At 40.7% G+C, this 18,948-nt stretch overlaps 1 protein-coding gene across 1 annotated transcript in view; it reads left to right on the top strand.

Moving 5' to 3' along the window:
* LOC104028164 (cohesin subunit SA-2) overlaps window positions 1–18,948 on the top strand; it is a 65,182-nt gene continuing 46,234 nt past the window's right edge. The window contains exons 1-7 of the mRNA XM_075716144.1: window positions 1–44; window positions 4,087–4,171; window positions 4,803–4,949; window positions 6,362–6,458; window positions 7,470–7,546; window positions 15,379–15,450; window positions 17,667–17,871. Of these exons, the coding sequence (XP_075572259.1) occupies window positions 1–44; window positions 4,087–4,171; window positions 4,803–4,949; window positions 6,362–6,458; window positions 7,470–7,546; window positions 15,379–15,450; window positions 17,667–17,871 (727 nt within the window). The remainder of the gene's footprint in view (window positions 45–4,086; window positions 4,172–4,802; window positions 4,950–6,361; window positions 6,459–7,469; window positions 7,547–15,378; window positions 15,451–17,666; window positions 17,872–18,948) is intronic.

The following is an 18,948-nucleotide window of genomic DNA, read 5'->3' as shown; positions in this document are numbered from 1 at the left end:
ATGATAGCCGAGCCCAACGCAGCCAGTAACCTTCCCAGCCAAAAGTAAGACCTGGCGCAGGTTGTCTGTCAAATTTGTTGGTAAATTAGGGCTCTGTCCCTTGAATTTGTGCCCGCTGGATAGCGGGGCAGTCTACCATGTGTCATTTTGGGTAGGAGGAAGGCGAAAAGGGATTTGCTATGCACGATGCCTTGTTACTGATGTCTCCATTTTATTCCCTTTTATGTATTGTTTAGCATCTTCTTAATGTAGTGTTTTATGCTGATTGACAGAGACCTTGGCCTTACAAGCTTCTCTGTGCCTTATTAACTACGGTGCAAATGAACCTGCTTCAAAAAAAAAAAAGGGCAGATTCATAGTCAATGCATGTGTTCACTTCAGTGGTGAATTTGGGGGTGCTGAAGGGGAAGAGTGCTAAATAATGTGTAGTCTCCCTGTTGGCATTGAAGGGGGCATTGCTTCTCTATAGCTGTTTTTATCAGGGACACGTCAAGTCTTCTCCCTTTCATGATGTATTTTTTCAGTCATCAGTAGAGATGATCTACAAACCAAATGTATTTATATTATTGTTTACAGAATGGTACTAGAGCAGATAGAAATAAATAAAAGGTAAAGTTAAAACATTTGGGCGTATCTTGTCTAGTTTCAAGGAGTGAAGCTTCTTAGATGTCCGGGGTTGCAGGCTTTGAACTCATTGCAGCCCAATCTTTGCTGATCCTGTCACCTTCTGAGCAAGTCTGCTCCAGGTCTTTTGCTTCATTAAGCTCTAATGAAAGCTGAGAGATGTATTCCTCGTAGTCCATGATGACAATTAATATAGTTTCCCATATGTCCTTTCCAGTATGTTTCATCTGAAGCCAGCCTCTTAGTTTCAGAAGTGTCAGGAAGGCATCTGGCAATTCTTTAGCTGAGCTTCTTATGTTGCTTCTAAAAGATGAAAATTACAATGAGATAGGAAGGGAATTCTGACTATGCTTTCGTACTGATTGCTGATGAAAACAAAGTAAATGGCTGAGAACTGTTTCTTACCAGTGCATGAGGCAGTGAATTTAGGTACGCAAAAATGCTCAGCATAGTGTAGACTAATAGAGGGGAGCAAAAAAAAACCTAGTTCAAAATTGGTCAAACCTACTGTTGCACTCCTGTAGTTGAAAAGATGTTAAATAGAGTTATGTATAAGGATCACTGCAGAAGTGATCACCTCATCTGCAGCTAGGTACAGTGGTTCCTATTTTGCTCAAGAAGATAAGAGGATGTCTTAATTCTTTTACCAGTTTCTTCAACAGAAACTTAATTGTGTAAATAAAAACTCCATTAAAATATCTCATTTAATTTCTGAGTGGTTTCATGGGGTTCAGTTTCTAGGCTCTGGTCTAGTTCCTGCAAATGTTTAAGTACCTGCCTTATGAATAGCCTTACTGGAAACATCAGTATTAAAAATTAAAAAAAAAGAGAGGAGAAAAGAGAAACATGAGTATTGATAGTATCTGGTTTTAAAGAAACCTCTACTTTTGTGTAGGTTGTCTCTTGTAGCATGGTGCTTTCTGTGGCATTACTGTGTGCTGTGGTGCACTGATAACCAAAACAATTCAGAAACTAAATGGCTTTTTAGTATTAGTGCTTAGTTAAATTTGTTGAGTGTTTAAGATGGGTGTTTAGTGCATGTGTGAAAGTTAGTCTAACTGGTTTTGTCACAGAGATGTTGTTTTACTTGGCGTTGTTAGCCCAACATGAGGAAGCTGTAGGTCAACGGTCTTCTCATTTGTGCAGGTTTTGCTGAGCTTTGGTGAGCATGCTGTTCCATATACCAGGCATTGACTTCGTTGAGCCCCTTTTGCTGCAGGTACATTTTGCCTGGCATAACCTGACAAAGTAGCACAAGGCCAGTAGATACCATCTGTAGTGCCATCCTTCAGGATGTTATTGGGAAAGAGACGCATGAGTTAAAGCTTCAAAGAAGTATATTCTAGACAGAGATATCGAAAGCAGTACATGATCAGACAAGTACTTGGCTGAACTGTCCTGCAGCAGTTCTGATTTTTTCATTATTTAAATGTTTTAATTCAACTTGGACTCAATTATAGTTGCTGTAATCAAATGAAATACATTTATTTTCATTATGGGATGAATTAAGTTGCTAAATAGTACTTGCAAACAATTCAGGAAAATCGTTTGAGAGTGCATTGAGCATTACGTTGAGGTATAATGCAGAAAACAGGTAACACATGTTACGACGATGTTGGCTGGCATCTGAGTTGTAGTTCCAGTGAAACAGTGCAGGTGAGAACATGTTAGTCCAGCCCCATAATGTTGCATTCTGCTTTGAAATCGAGAGTGAAAGGATTTAGTCACATAGGAGAAGCAACTCCTGAAAAACAAGTTTGGATTCTTTTTGTTTATTTGTGGTCTGTAGAAGAAGCTGGGAAGAGCTAACTGGCATCAGAAAAGCAATACATACTGCTATCTCTTACTGCTTGCACTTTTCAACTGGGAAGTCTCTGGTGGTGCTTGAGATACTTAATCTCTGTGGCTTACAATTACAAACCAAAGAAAACATTTGAAAACTTCTGTAAACTGTTGCTTATAGCATGCTGACTCAGTTATGAACTATAGTTCATCCCTCTCTGTTCTACATCATGCAGAAGTCCAGACAAGGATGTAAGGATTGGTTCATCCTGAGTTATTTTCTTGGCTTCCATATGTCAAACACTGTGGCACATTTTGAACTTTTCTATGACAAGATGTTCATTAAATTTAACTTTCATGGGACTTTTCTCTGTAGGGAAGTTAAGAATTTGCATAATTGTATTTAGAAATTTGATACATTTTTATAGAATTTTGTATAGAGTTTTTATAGGAGTCTTTGGAAGCCTAATTCTACATCGTTTATGGTGAGGTGTTCCAGTAGATTCAAAAAGTAGAGAGATGTGTTTAAATAAAAAAATTCTGTCTAATTAATTTTTTCTGCTCTCACTAACAAAATAACACCAGGGCCTTGGTCCTACAGCTGATATTATTCAGCCTCAGGATTTGCTTTGCAGAGGCAACGTCTGACTGAAACAGTCGTGGGAAGAACAACAGTGCTTATCTGGCATTGATAAACCTAGCTGGAGTTGAGCTGGCTCTGCATCCATAGCACAGTTAATTCTCCATCTGGGTTAGCCAACACTGGATATTAGAGAGTTGACTATGTCTGACAGTGTAATACACTGTTTTTTTTCTTTGTGATCACTTGTGTTAGTACACTCTCTTGTGGCAGCAGTATCACGAAAATTAAAGTAACTGTACACTCTCATATTTACTTTCTTTTTGTGCCTTCTTATAGTACAAGTCAACTGGCTTCATGTCCTGGCCACCATAGTTTAAAAGGAGGCCATAGCAGCCAGCTACCAGTACTGCACCTGCTGCACAAGTGGGATCCAGCTTGTCTGCTCAAACATGACCTTTGGCAAAGCATATTGTTAGCATTGGGGATGATGAAAAGTGGCATGATTTCATTGTAGATAAATGTATGGCTTCAGATCTCCCAGAAGGTGCATCTTTCTTTATAAAACTATTCCTCCATCATATTAGCAGTGACCTGCAAATGAAATTTCTTATGTGTCTTTTTTCTTCAGCATGTTTTATAGACAAAGTAAAACAGTTTCTTCCTCTAATTTTAAACTGTAGACCCATCAAGTGTTATTACCTTGTTTTGTGTAGAGCACCCATGAAGTGAATGCATACTTGTGTTATTGATTCGTAGTACAAAGCTCTTAAGACAACAAAGGCTGCCTTAAGTCAACGTCAGGTTTTTTTTCATTTACTTACTTCCTACTTCCTTGATATCTTTGATGGTTTTGCTAGTTTTCTAATTATCTGTGTATCTTACAGGAAAGCCAATAGTTTGAAAAAGGCCCCAAATTTCTATTGTACTTTTAAAGTTAGCTGTTTGGGCTTTAGTAACAAAATGACATAACTTCCAAACGATTCCTTAAAAATATTAAAATACATATGTATGCTTTTACTTTCTTCTGTTGTTTGTACTGAAATGTGTAGTTCTGTGTTCTCACTGCTAACCCCTTCAATGTGTTTGTTACGTTTCAGAGAGAATGCTGTCCACGATGAGACTGTGCCTGAGTCTGCTGTGCAGAATGGCAGCTGTGTGAGAAATGGCAACCTGAAGACACCAGTAAGTTGATTTTTACTTTTTTTTTTTCATTATGGAATTTATTTTCTTTCTCATTCAGTTGTTACAAAATTGAGTATTACATAAAAAAATCACAATACAGTGCATCTACAATCTAGTCACTTGTCACAGCTTGACCCCCAAATTCCATCGGCATCAGAGCTTCAATGCTGGCTTTTGAACAGTCAGTTCGTTTCCGTGTGTTATTCCTTAGCTGTGCATTGTGTGCAGCTGATGTTAATTTGAAGTTTGTGTGTTCACCCTGTGAGTGAAAAGATGTAGAAGAGCTTCTGTGCTTGCTGTCTATTCTTCAGAAGTTAGAGCTGCCACTGAAAAATGCCTTCCGGGTAGTAAACAACTGTCCAGAAGCTTCTTTCCTGTTATACCTTCCTATGCTTATGCCTCATTGTTGAGGAAAAATTCAAACTGGTAAATCCTTTCTTTCATCTCCTTCTAGTATGGTCATGTTTGATAAGGCTTTATCGGTGTCCTTGAAGCTTAAAAGTTAGCACCCTGGGGAAATGGCTACAATGAGAGTAAAACAAACTCGTTATTAGGGGATAATTCATGTATCTGTAAATGGCTGTTACATATTGCGTTTTCTCAAATACTTTCTTTGCTTGGCTCATTTCAGAGAGAGAAAAGGAAGGTCCAAGAACAGTGTGAAAACATAAGGAGAAATTCTTCCAGTAGCAGAAGAGTGAGCCGGCTGCAGAATGGTGAAGTGGTTGAGGCAGTTACGCTGTTTGAAGTGGTTAGCATGGGGAAGCAGGCCATGCAGGTATTTTTAGCTCTGAATTCTGAGAGGAGTTGGTGGAGGGTAGATGGATAAACAGTGGTCATTTCAGTTATTTATACTCTGGAGCATTGAAATTTTGTTCTGTTTTGGCATAGGTGGGGAAGAAATTAGTGAAAAAGTAGCTGTCAGATATTCAAAAAGAGAAAGGAAATGCCTACCTAAACCAGTCTTCCTAAAGCAAAGTCTGAACATACGAAAAGAGAATTATTTTAAAAAATACAGAAAAGGTTCATCAGTAGAAAATGTTGGTTGTTCAGGATTCTGAAAATTAGGCCACGTTTTTTTTCTGGGAGCTTGCCTTTTGGTATTTTCTTTTTACCTCTGTTCCAATCCAGTTTGACAGCAGTTTGCATAATAGTCAGGTTCCCTGTGCATTTTTATAGTTTCTTCAGTGTGATGAAGCCCACCTCCCCATACTCTGTGAGCATATGTGTATATTATGTTTTTATATGTGTGTGAAGGATTAAAATCTGGAGCCCCAAATATTGTTATGCAGGGTTATACGTATGTCTCCAGTATGTAGCGTCTGTAAGCAAAGTGTGTGCGTGCACACATGACAAATACATTTATATTTTGGATGCGAGACCTTAGTTTTTCCAAGACATTTGTGTGGATGGACCTTTGTCATGCTACAGCTGTGTTAACTTCAGTAGAACTCCCTTCTGCTGTGCAAAGCATGATGTGAAGGGCTTGGAAAGGCAGCAGCTTGAGTCCAGGCTGCTGCTGCTAGAATTCATTAGACTTGTGTGGTACTGCAGGTGGGTTGAAGCCTGGATGGCTTGTCCCAGCAGGTCTGTGTCACATACAGGCTGTAGGCTGTACTGCCCTAGAAATGAAATTTGGGGTTGTTTTGTAGCTTAAGTGTAGTATGTGAACTGTTTCAGGCTTCTGCACAAACCGGGTGCTAGAGAAGAAGAGGAGAACTCCCAGGCACAACTGCTAATATTAATTTAATATTAATTATTAGGTGGTGCAGAGGTTAAATGTGGGTGGTTTTAGGGTTTTGGGGGGGGGTTGTTGTTGGTTTTTGGTTTTTTTTAAATGAAACTGTTACCTCAGTGCTGGCAAGAAATCAGGGTTTTGGTTTTTTGTATGTTAAATTTATTAAAGCTGTGGTTATTTTCCCTGTTAACAGGGAGCAAAGCACCTGCGAATGGCAACATTGCCTCGAACAGAACTTGTGAATGAGCAGTTCAAGACTTCATTTTGCCCCAGAAGGAGTCTTTTGCATGTACTAGTAGAAGTGGAACAAAATGGTGTGGAGTTTATTCTCATTTTTATAATTTAATGGAGATGGACCGATATTAGTTTGTGTCTTTATTATGGATGTCCTCAGTGGAGTGCTGCATGGTGTGTTCAGCTCCTGACTAATGAGTTTCTTTAATCTGTTCTAGTCTGTAGTAGATGACTGGGTTGAAGCTTATAAACAAGACAGGAATGTGGCACTTCTAGATCTGATCAACTTCTTCATTCAGTGCTCAGGCTGTCAAGGTAATTTGCCCTCTTAGTAGCCGTTTCCATTGTCTGTGGGTGAGAGTAGTCTGAAGTGTGCTTTCTAAAATGGAATTTTTTTCTCCAGTAAATCATGTACTTATGATCTGTACTGTTCGTTAAGACAAACTCCAGATGGGCAGGACTAATAGTAGAGCATATTGCTTTTTAAACTCTTTGACTCTGTGTTTACAGCATACCAACTCTCAGAGTTGTATTTGAACATGGTTTGCAAGGCCAGGTTTCTGAAGTGGCATGTTATATCGCTTTGCAGAATCCCCACATTGGGGAGATGGTTTTGATGACCATTCTAATTAAAATCCAGTGTTTCAGTTGGCATTTGTTTTGCAATTTCCTAGTATCTTTTGTTTTGCTAGTATCTTTGTTTGAAAATAAGCAACTAGCAAATTAAGCTCCTTGCTTTGGTGGCTAGAAAAGCCATCTCTTGCCTTATTGCGGTTACTTTTACCAGAGGGTTGTGAAGCTGTCTGTTTCATAACAAACACTGAGACACAGTGACTTCTGGGGACAGTCTGCTAGCGAAATGCTTCAGGATGGCAAGTAAGAGTTTTAAGAAGACTATTCTGTTAGTTTTAAACTTCCGAGTGTATTTAAGCAGCTAGAATGTACCTTTTACACTTCAGATTTTTTGCAGGTCTTCAACTAATATGCCTTCTCTTATGGGAGATGTTTTGGGGTCTTTTACTAAAATTTTGCCTGCTGCTAGTCAATCCTTGAAGTAAATGAATGGACAGAGAAAATAGCCATGCCAGACAGCACAGGGCAGATTTCTCTAATGTGAATTTCAGTTTTGGTTCATCAGTATTTTCTACTGTAAATGAATTTATTTGTGTGTCTCCCTATATATATGTTGCCCATACCAGTATAAACAGAAATAAAACACAGTCCCCCTTTCTTGGTGTTTCTAAATTTAAATAAAGTCCTTACTGTGATTTGATTAAGGTAATACAGTTGTCAGTAATTCTTCTTTTTAAAACATTACTTTTCTAGGCATGGTAACAGCAGAGATGTTTCAAAGTTTGCACAAGAAGGATGTCATGCGAAAAATGACAGAGACCTTTGATGAGGTAGGTACAGCTTTGACTTTGCATGCCTTTTTTCTATAAACAATAGGCTCTACCTTAATAGCCAACCTGGACAGAGTTCCTGCTGCTTATCAGGAGCTGTGTCCCATTTCCTTAGATTAGGAAAATAATCCTGTTTTTCACAAGAGAAATTTAATGTTGTAATGACCCATTTTGGCAGCAGCAGGATTTTTTTTTTTTAAGTCACTTTTATTTTCAGAGTTTTATTAGGGTTATCCAACTGCAGTCTTCCTGAATCTGGCTTTCTCTTAGGAGTTTTTTTGATAGTGACTTTATAGAGGTAAGTATAACCCGGCATTGCAGCAGGTAAACAGTTCCTTTGGTATTTGGTTAATAGGTCCTTTTAAAAATACTATTGTGTATTACTGATGAGCTAATTCAAAGATATTTTTTAGCTGATATTTTTATTTGAATCTTTTCCTTCTGTTCTGTTGACAATATGAATTTTTATAACTGCATTATGTCATATGAAAGAAGAAAAATGCATTTCTATTTTTAGATAATAGTCAAAACAATAGCGAATATCTAATTTCTTGAGGATTGTTAAGAAAAATGCATAGCTTTACAATACTATTTCTCTATTTGACTGCTCTTTGTCTAATTATGCCAACATCAAATTTTCTGCAGTGCGCTCACAGTTGCTTCTGTGCTTTTTTTTCTGTATTTGCCACCTCTGAATTGATTTGTCAAGCAGCAGCCATCAGCCTTGCTTTAATTGAGCATCTCTCAAAGAACAGCTGCTGTAGAAATTCACACAGAGGATGAATTTGCCAACATGGTTTTCTTCATTTTAGAAGTGTAGTAGCACTTGGGCTAGTTTTTGACAGAAATGATCCAATATGTGTCTGGCCATATGAATTAGTAACCTGGCACTTCTTTCCCAACTAAATTAGCCCTGAATAGTATTCATGATAGGGTAAGCACTCTGGAAGGTACAAAGATGTGATTATTATTATCATCAGCCTGGATGTGTTACAGCTCTGCAAACTTTTTACCTGTCCTGGTGGGCAAAAGGGAAGGTTCTACAGTTGCCTTAGAAGCTGTGTTCTGCATGCTGTAAAAACAAAGAAACTTTGGTTTTGGAGCAGTATTTTGACATGCTACTATAGTGAAACATTTTACTGATGGAAAAAAAGGGACGCAAAGAATAACAAGAAGGGCTTCTACAGGTATGTCAGCCAGAAAAGGAAGGTCAAAGAAAGCGTACCGCCTGACGAACTGACGAACACGACCGGCAAACTGGTAACAACAGACAAAGAGAAGGCTGAGGTACTCAACAGTTTTCTTTTGCCTCAGTCTTCACTGGCAACCTCTCCCCACATCTCTCGAGTGGATGGACCGCAAGACAGGGACTGGGGGAGTAAAGTCCCTCCCACTGTAAGAGAAGACCAGGTTTGCCACCACCTGAGGAACCTGAACATACATAAGTCTATGGGACCTGATGAGATGCATCCCAGAGTCCTGAGGGCATCGGCTGATGTAGTTGCCAAGCCACTCTCCATGATATTTGAAAAGTCATGGCAGTCAGGTGAAGTCCCTGGTGACTGGAAGAATGGAAACATTGTGCCCATTTTTAAAAAGGGAAGAAGGGATGACCCTGGGAACTACCACCCTGTCAGCCTCACCTCTGTGCCTGGGAAGATCATGGAACAGACCCTCCTGGAAGCTATGCTAAAGCACATGGAGGACAGGGAGGTGATTCGAGACAGCCAGCATGGATTCACCAAGGGCAAGTCTTGCCTGGCCAACCTAGCGGCCTTCTGTGATGGAGTGACTACATCAGTGGACAAGGGAAGAGCTACGGATGTTGTCTGTCTGGACTTCTGTAAGGTCTTTGACACAGTCCCCCACAACATCCTTCTCTCTAAATTGGAGAGATATGGATTTGATGGGTGGACTGTTTGGTTGGATGGTCGCATCGAAAGGGTAGTGGTCAATGGCTCAATGTCCAGATGGAGATCAGTGACAAGTGGTGTCCCTCAGGGGTCTGTACTGGGACCAGTGCTGTTTAACATCTTCATCAATGACATAGTGGGATTGAATGCACCCTCAGCAAGTTTGCAGATGACACCAAGCTGAGTGGTGCAGTTGACATGCCTGAGGGATGGGATGTCGTTCAGAGGGACCTGGGCAAGCTTGAGAAGTGGGCCCATGTGAACCTCGTGAGGTTCAACAAGGCCAAGTGCAGGGTCCTGCATCTGGGACAGGGCAACCCCCGGTATCAATAGAGGCTGGGGGATGAAGGGATTGAGAGCAGCCCTGCGGAGAAGGACTTGGGGGTACTGGTGGGTGAAAAGCTGGACATGAGCCAGCAATGTGCACTTGCAGCCCAGAAAGCCAGCCGAATCCTGGGCTGCATCAAAAGCAGCGTGACCAGCAGGTCGAGGGAGGTGATTCTGCCCCTCTACTCTGGTGAGACCCAACCTGGAGTACTGCATCCAGCTCTGGAGCCCTCAGCACAGAGGAGGGCCACACCTGTTAGAGCGGGTCCAGAGGAGGGCCACAAAAATGATCTGAGGGCTGGAGCACCTCTCCTACAAGGCCAGGCTGAGAGAGTTGGGGTTGTTCAGCCTGGAGAAGAGAAGGCTGCGAGGAGACCTTATTGCAGCCTTTCAGGACTTAAAGGGGGCCGTATAAGAAAGATGGGGACAAACATTTTAGCAGGGCCTGTTGCGATAGGATAAGGGGTAATGGTTTTAAATTAAAAGAGGGTAGATTTAGACTAGATATAAGGAAGAAATTCTTTACTGTGAGGGTGGTGAAACACTGGAACAGGTTGCCCAGAGAGGTAGTGGAGGCCCATCCCTGGAAACATTCAAGGTCAGGCTGGATGGGGCTTTGAGCAACCTGATCTGGTTAAAGTTGTCCCTGCTCATTGCAGAGGGGGTTGGACTAGATGACCTTTAAATGTCCCTTCCAACCCAAACTGTTCTATGATCTATGAAAATGCCATGTGATAATCCCTGTGTTAGATACTCTGCGTCTCTAGGTTTTGGGGTTTGGTGTGGTTTTTTTTTTTTTTTTTCCTTTCATTCTAAACCTGGTGAATTCTGAAACTCTCTTTGTCTGTTTTTAGGTAAACGGACTCTAAAAAACCTCCTGAAATTGTTTATACAGAATTAAATATTTTTAAAGACAGTATCTGTCAGCTTGTTTAATTTAATCTTGATATGTTATGACTAGTATTAAGCCATCATTAATATAGAAAAAAGTGTCTGAAGCAACCATTTTTATGTTAGCCACGGTTATTAGGTGATTGAAAAAATGCTTGACGATTAACCCAATTTCTTTTAAAGCAGAGCTATATAAGAGCAGGAGCAAAGTAGTTTGTTAAAGTGAGTTGTTTCCTCTTCAAATTTGTGTTTCTTTTTGCATGTAGTTCTCTCGAATCTTTTTCATAAATAAGATGGTAATGCAACTTAATCACTAAGTTAGTTGAGAAGTAGTGCCGTATAGGACTACTGTGATTTCAAAAATGTTTTTTGAAAACAAACGATAATAGTAGTGAAAGTGGCGAATATTACCAGATATCTGCCTGAGTACCTCATCTTGCTTTTGATTTATATTGTTTGTTTCTAGCATTCAGAGGATTGGAAAAATAAAGGGGTTGTCGTGGTTCAGCCCCAGCCAGCAACTAAGCACCACGCAGCTGCTTGCTCACTCCCCCTACCCCGATGGGATGGGGGAGAGAATTGGAGGAGTAAGAGTGAGAAACACTCCTGGGTTGAGATAAGAACAGTTTAAGAATTAAACTAAAGTAAAATAGTAATGATAATAATAACAATATAATAATGATAATAATAATAACAATATACAAAGCAACTGATGCACAATGCAATTGCTCACCACCTGCCGACCAATACCCAGACAGCTCCTGAACAGCAATCCCTGCTCCCCGGCCAACCCCCCCCAGTTTATGTACTGAGCATGACATCATATGGTATGGAATAGCCCTTTGGTCAGTTTGGATCAACTGTCTTGGCTGTGCCCCCTCCCAGTTTCTTGTGCGCCTGGCAGAGCCTGGGAAGCTGAAAAGTCCTTGACTAGCATAAGCAGTACTAAGCAACAACTAAAAACATCAGCATGTTATCAACATTCTTCTCCTACTAAATCCAAACCACAGCACTATGCCTGCTACTAGGAAGAAAATTAACTCTATCCCAGCCGAAACTAGGACAGGGGTTTATGTAGTTCTTGATCATTTCAGTGATTTAACCATTGTGTTACTGTTCAGTTAATTAATTGCAACACAATACCCATGTACCAATGCTTCCTCCCAAAATTCTCACTAGTGTTATTGGGAAATGTTGGTGGAGTTGAGTCTGGCAAGAAATGTGAAGGGCAACATGAAAAGATTCTACAAATATATCGACAGCAAAAGGAAGACCAAGGAAAACATGGGCCCACTGCTAAATGAGGCAGGGGCCCTGGTGACAAAGGACACAGAAGAGCCTGAGGTACTCAATGCCTTCTTTGCCTCTGTCTTTACTGGTAAGACTAGCTTTCAGAAATACCAGGTCCCTGAGACCAGAGGGAAAGTCTGGAGCAAAGACTACTTAGGAGGATCACATTAGGGAACACTTAAATGGACTGAACATACATAAGACCATGTGGTCTAACAGAATGTACCCAGGAGTGCTGAGGGAGCTGGCTGATGTCATTGCAAGGCCCCTTTTGATTATCTTTGAAAGGTCGTGGTGATTGGGAGAGATTCCTGAAGAATCAAAGAAAGCAAATGTCACTTCTGTTTTCTAGAAGGAGGATCTGAGGAACTTAGGTTGGTCAGCCTCACCTTGATCCCTGTGAAGGTGATGAAGCAACTAATTCTGGAAATAATGTCCAAATACATGAAGGACAAGAAGATGATCAGGAGTAGTCACTATGGATTTACAAAGGGAAAGTTATGCTTAACCAACCTGATAGCCTACTATAACGAAGTGACTAGCTTGGTATGTGAGGAGGGAGCAGCAGATGTTGTTTATCCTGACTTCAGTAAGACTTAACACTATCTCCTGTAACATCCGCATAGACGAGCTGATGAAGTATAAGTTATTTTAGTAGACAGTGAGGTGGACTGAAAACTGGCTGAAAAACCAGGCCCATGGGGTAGTGATCAGTGGCACAAAGTCCAGTTGGAGGCTAGTCACTAGTGGTGTACCCCAGGGTTTGATATCTGGGCCAGTAGTGTTTAACATCTTTAATAACGACCTGGACAATAGGGCAGAGTGTACTCTTAGGAAGTTTGCAGGAGAAACTGGGAGGAGTAGCTGCTAGACCAGGTGGTTGCTCTGTTGTTCAGAGGGACCTCAACAGACTGGAGAGTTGGGCAGAGGGGAACCTTGTGAAGTTCTTAAACAGGAAACCCCATGAACCTGGGGAGGAATAATCCCATGGACCACTATGCACTGGGGGCTGACTGGCTGGAAGGCAGCTCTGCAGAGTACCGTCTTTGTTTCCTTGTGGATGACAAGACGAACACGAGCCAGCAATGCACTCTCTCAGCAAAGACAACCAACAACCTCCTGGGCTGCATTAGGCAGAGCATTGCCAGCAGGTCATGGGAGGTGATGCTTCATCTCTGCTCATAATAGTGAGACCACATATGGAGTGCTGAGTCAAGTTCTGGGCTTTCCAGTACAAGAGGCAGATGGATTTACTGGAGTGAGTCCAGTGAAGGGCCACAAAGATGATTAATGATCTTTCATGTGAGGAGAGGCTGAGAGAGTTGAGCCTGTTCAGTCTGGAAAGACGGTGGCTCCGGGATCTCATCCATGTGTAAAAATACCCAATTGGACAGAGTGAGGAAGAGGAAGCCAGACTCTACTCAGTGGTGCCTAGTGAGACAGTGAGCACAAAGGCAAGCCAAGATGGGTAATGGGCACAAACTGAAATGTATGAAATGTCACCTGAACACAAGAAGACACCCTTACTGTGAGGGTGGTCAAACAGTGGAACAGGTAGCTCGGAGAGGTTGTGGAGTCTCCATCTGTGAAGATATTACAAAGCTGACTGCACGTGGTGTCACCTGACACTGAGGGGCCAGACAGGTTCTTTTAGGGATCCTTGGCAGAATGATGATGGCACTAATTGTAGTTACAATTAAAGCTTTATTTTCTTAACAGGATATTATGATTAGTGTAGCACAGAATTTATGATTAGAATGGCACAGGATTTCTACAAGCAGAATCAATATAGTAGCATAATACAGAATTTATAATACAAATTAACTTATGATTTCTAATCACCTTAGTAATACAGAATTTGTAATACAATTTAACTTATAACTTCTCATCACCTGGACCCTCTGCAGATCGGGTCAAATCTTAGTATGTGGTTTGCTGTATCAATATAACAATCATAATCTAGACTTGAAAATCATATAAAAAATATGAGTCACTCCCTCAGTCCTCAGAGGAAGCAGATGATGGTGGAGGTGTCCCTGCCACTGCGGGGTCACGGGTCTCACTGTCCAGCAGCAGCTCTGGTCCAAGTTCCCCACTTAGGCCTTGCAACCATTTGATTTTATGGACAGTCCTTTCGGTGCAGTAATGCTTCCCTGTTCTGTGATGGGGTCATTGCTGCTACCTGGCTGGCTGTGTGCCTGGGACCTTCAAGGCCAGGAAGGAAGGGAGTAATCAGCCTCACACCCAGGAAACTTGAGGCCAGTAGGGAGGGGGAGAAGAAATCTGTTTGGTTTGTCTACTTGGTTCACAGGACCTTCAGGGCCTGATAATGAGGGAAAGGGAACAAATATGTGACCTGCTCGGTCACAGAGAATGGCTGCTTGCCTCATAAAATGGCATTAGTTAATGCTAACCACCTTACCAGGGGTTGGGAGCAGGGGGTACTGGTCACACATGGCACTGGGCAGCCTGCTTGAGCAGGTGGGGTTGGATTAGACGATCTCAGAGTCCTTCTCAATTTCAGTCTTTCTGTGATTCTGTGAAAACTTGTACTGGCATTGGAAGCAGAGAATGGCTTTAATGTGGTCATTGAGGCATTTATTTCCTCTTTGTGGGTCATGGTATTCCTCAGTGGAGAGATAGGCTTGTCTTCAGGACCACGGCTTTTTGTTTTCCCCCTTTCTTAAACTATTCTGTTTCTCTCTTCTGCTTTTCTTCCTGTATGTGGCATTTTATTTCTTGCAGTTCTTTGTTCTTTTGTAGGTTTCCTTCCCTCTCCTATTTTGTTGCTGAAATGTTTAGCAATGGAAGAGTTAAGTTTGATGCATAACTGTGCAGCCAGATGGGGATAGAAATACTTGTGCTTCACTGAGCCTAATAAAGAACTGTAGGTTTTATGCATTTTGTCTTGGAATAATTGCAGAGTTGAGGAAACATCTCTGAATCAAGTCACACTAGTGCTGAAAACATTTCTCTATAATTTGAAAAGCTCAGAATGGTTTGCTAGAGTTTAGATGTTTTACAGTACCTAGTTACTAAATGTTGGAAAGGGATATATACTTAGACTTGCTGAGGAGCCATATCTTAGAATTAATAGTGAGGATTATACCTTGTATATGTTTGCTTGTAAATTTTAAAAACAAGGTGTCTCTTACTTGTAGCAAGAAAATTCATGTTTTATATAAAAGTGTGTTTTTCTTCTATCATTGGTTATAAATAAAAACTAGAGAGATGAGAAGGAATTAGATTTTGTTTAATGCATTGGATTGTATGAGCCACCTGTAATGCAAATTGTCTTTAAGTTTTAATAGCCTTTTAAATATGATGCATGCTTTGTGATACTTTTGTCTTTATGAATTAACTGTGCTGTTTCATCGAAAAGCTTTTAAAATTTTGTGTCATGCATTACAGGAAACCGGGTTGCAGTACAAGAAATTCATGGCCTATCCTTGGATCCTGACAGTTACTTGGCCGGTGGACATGGTACGACTCTTGTAGTTTTCTGCAGCTGTAGTATAGCATTTTCTGTGGCTGTATCCCTGTTTCCGGCATAGGTGAATACATCAGAACTAGTCGTCTTAAACTGTGTGTTAGTGAATGGAGATAATCATGCACTTCTGAGGTCTGCTTCATCTGGTCTGTTTTAGACCTCTGTTTTGGATGAACACATGCTTTTGAAGTGCCTATTTCTCACTACTGGTGTCAAAGGGACATGAGCATTTTGAACAGACAAGTATGTCAAGTTACAGTGGTGTTCAAGAGCATTTCCCATTCCTTCCAGCAAGCTCCACATGCGCATGTGCGCGTGTGCGTGCATACGTGCACACACAGGTATGCACACAAAGGTTTTGGCAGACAGATTTGTCCAAAGGCTTATTTCATCAAAACATTCTCTTGCAAACATAAATGTTTGATTAGAAGAATATTTTGAGAACCAAAACTGTTCTTCTGTAATGCCTCTTCCCATACAATGCTTGCAGCGTTGTGGGGAATTCATCTTAACTCTTTGTTGGCACTTCACTTTGACTTTCTTCTCTTTCCATAGGCTTTATATAAAAGAAAGAAACATTTCCAGAATGAGTCAGAGCAGGAGGCTCAGTTGAGTGATTTGAATAGGTCTCTGGAAGAACCTGTGTTACGTGCCTATCTGACTTGGTTTCTGGAAGTAGAGTTCCTTCTCTCTACTGATTACGGAGGGAATCTAAGGGAATCCCAGGTTAGGTGCCTAAGTGTGCCCATTGTGCTGTCTATATATTTACAGTATGCATGTTATCATTAAACAGTATCCCAATATGATAAACATGGACAGTAGAAATACTCTTAAAGTGAGATGTCTTCCTGTATTTGTGCTGCTTTTCACATTGAGGAGTAAGCTATGGTGAGAAAGTAGGTATTTCCTGAAGTTGTACGTTGTCTTTCTACTGTCTGTGTCATGACCAAGGAGCATTAAATGGGGCTTGCTGAGGACTTCCCTTTCTGTCTTGGCACTGCTACTACTGTTAGGCTTTGAACTGACTCTTATAACCTGATCAGGAATACATCCCAAATTCCAGACTCCTAATGTGCTTTGGGTTGCAGGCATCCCTGAGATCAGTCTGTGTTTACATTTATTTTTCAAGAAAGCAGCGGGTCCTGTGCTTTGGAAACAAAGTTACAAGAGAAGAGCATGAAGTGCACTTTATAAGTACATGAGGTTATTCTGTGTGTGAAGCTGCATGTTAGAATATGTCTGAGAAGGTGTTTGACCAACTAGTGAAGGACCAGCTAAGTAATGGCCTGCCTTCAGGATGAAGCTTTCCATAGTGAGTGAAGTTTTGGAGTTCCCTGGCTCTGTTCACCCCTGCAAACTGTCAAGACGCAAATTGATATTCAGAGCCATTCCTGGCATCTGTGAGGTGCAAATGAAATAAGTGTTTACACTGCCTGAGGTTGCCATCTACAAAATCTTCTTAGTGTGCTCCTCACATGAGGTGCATCATTTTGTGTGAGAAGTCATTTGAACTGCCATCTATCTGCTTTCTTCCTGGCGGTATCAACTGTACTGTGAACACTCTTGTGGTTTTGTTGTAACTTGCTTTTTGTATAGTGTCAAAGGTATTACCTACTTACTGTTTCTCTCTAGGTTCACCTAGGTGCTGGTGGTATAGGTGAATGACTCAGTATTTGTCATTAAGCTGTAGCCTGATAAACTCCTTAAGCTGGCAGTGCTTCTGAGGAAAACAGAAGCTCACACCACAGTTACTTGTTTTCACTTTTCAGTCGCTTCAGTTTCCTCCTGGATTTTACCATGCACTTGCAGGAACAGGAAGGACAGGGAAGTGGGGAAGCACTACTACCTGTGAGGAAGTAGAAGAGGCCAGGAGTGCTCATGGTTTATGCCAGTGAAAGTTATTTATGATGCTGTGGCTTTACATGCCCTCTCCCATCTGTCCATTCACAGCTACCTCACATATATTCCTTTCAGATGTGAGCTATCATAACAGCGTAGCTCTAATGAAGCTAATTTGTCTCTCTACTTGCTTGTAACCTAGTTGCATGTCCCTACTTCGGAGTAATAACCATGAAAAAAGTTATGGGGGGGCTGAGGTAAAGCTGACTGTCAGTAAAACACTCTTTGATATGCAGTGGGAGAGATGTAAATGGTGTGCCCAAACAAAACTAATTAGTGTGTTTTCTTTTGACTTTTCTTTCTTGTGCAGGACAATGAAGACTACCCACTGATCAGAACAGGACCCTATTGGAAGAAGTTCAAGGCCAATTTCTGTGAATTTATTGCAGTGCTTGTCCAACAGTGCCAATGCAGCATCCTGTATGATAGCTACTTGATGGACACTATCATCTCGCTGCTTACAGGCTTAGCAGACTCCATGGTCAGAGCATTTAGACACACAAGCACTTTGGCAGGTGAACTAACACAGAGTTGCTGTAGATCGTGAGTTTTGTTGACTTGTGTACAAAAAAAACCGGCTCAAATTGAAAAACTCTCTTTACTGGAGCAGTTGTTTTCTTATGCGTTGACCGTGCCTTCCTCCTAATGCATGTTACTGTAATATAAATTATTTGTTCCCATGTGTATCTGAATGGAATGTGGATGCTTTATATATGATAGATCTAGATCAATTTTTTCTTTCTAAAGAAATTTTCTTTAATGCCTGACATGACTAACTTTAGAATTATGCTGTGTTCTGATTCTTCTTTTTTTTTCAGTAACTGATTTTTCACAGTCAGTTTTCTGTTTTGTTATTTTCCTCCCCCCACTAATTAATATGATGAGGTTGCATTAAATGCTTCACCTAAAAAAGCTTCCTTTGGAGAGCTGCTATTCTTGTGGTACCTGTGCTAAAAAGAACATTGCTTGTTACGCATTTTTGTTTCATGCAGCATGATGACGCTAGAGCTACTACTTCTTTTTTTCCCCCCCCTAAAGCCAGTAAATACCTTCTTTGCCATGCAAAGAGCACTTAAAGTATAATTTGTTCTAAAGTACACTGTTTGCTTTGAGGGCTCAAAAAACCACATGGAATTTATGCAAACCATCTAGTGATCCTTAGAGGAACATGAATTTTTGTCAATTCCAGTATAATATTAAGATTCCCAGCCTTTCATGGGCCAGTTTCACTGTTGGGTGGGGTTTTTTTTGTTACTGAAAATCACCTGTTCCACAACTCTAGATTCTTTTGCAGAAAGATCAAAATTATATAAACTAAGAAGAGAGTTGCCGAGTAAATTACTTCTCTGACTAGAACTCTGGCCAAAAGTTGTAAATCACCAATAATATCGCTAAACTTTCCTTTTTTGATCATTGTCTGCCTTTAAAATAAACACTGTATTTTAAAACAAATTACTATAATCTAGTAATGTTTGTATTTTGGATAATAAACTGGATTTGGCCAACCATATCCTTTTTGTGGTAAAGTGGTGAATATATTTATGTGACATATCTCTGAGCTAAGCTAAATATGCTGGGTTTGCTTCCTTTTT

This window comes from Pelecanus crispus, chromosome 1, assembly GCF_030463565.1.
Source record: "Pelecanus crispus isolate bPelCri1 chromosome 1, bPelCri1.pri, whole genome shotgun sequence".
NCBI lineage: Eukaryota > Metazoa > Chordata > Aves > Pelecaniformes > Pelecanidae > Pelecanus > Pelecanus crispus.
The sequence above is the reverse complement of the archived record's forward strand: the minus strand, read 5'-3'. Positions and strand labels throughout refer to the sequence as shown.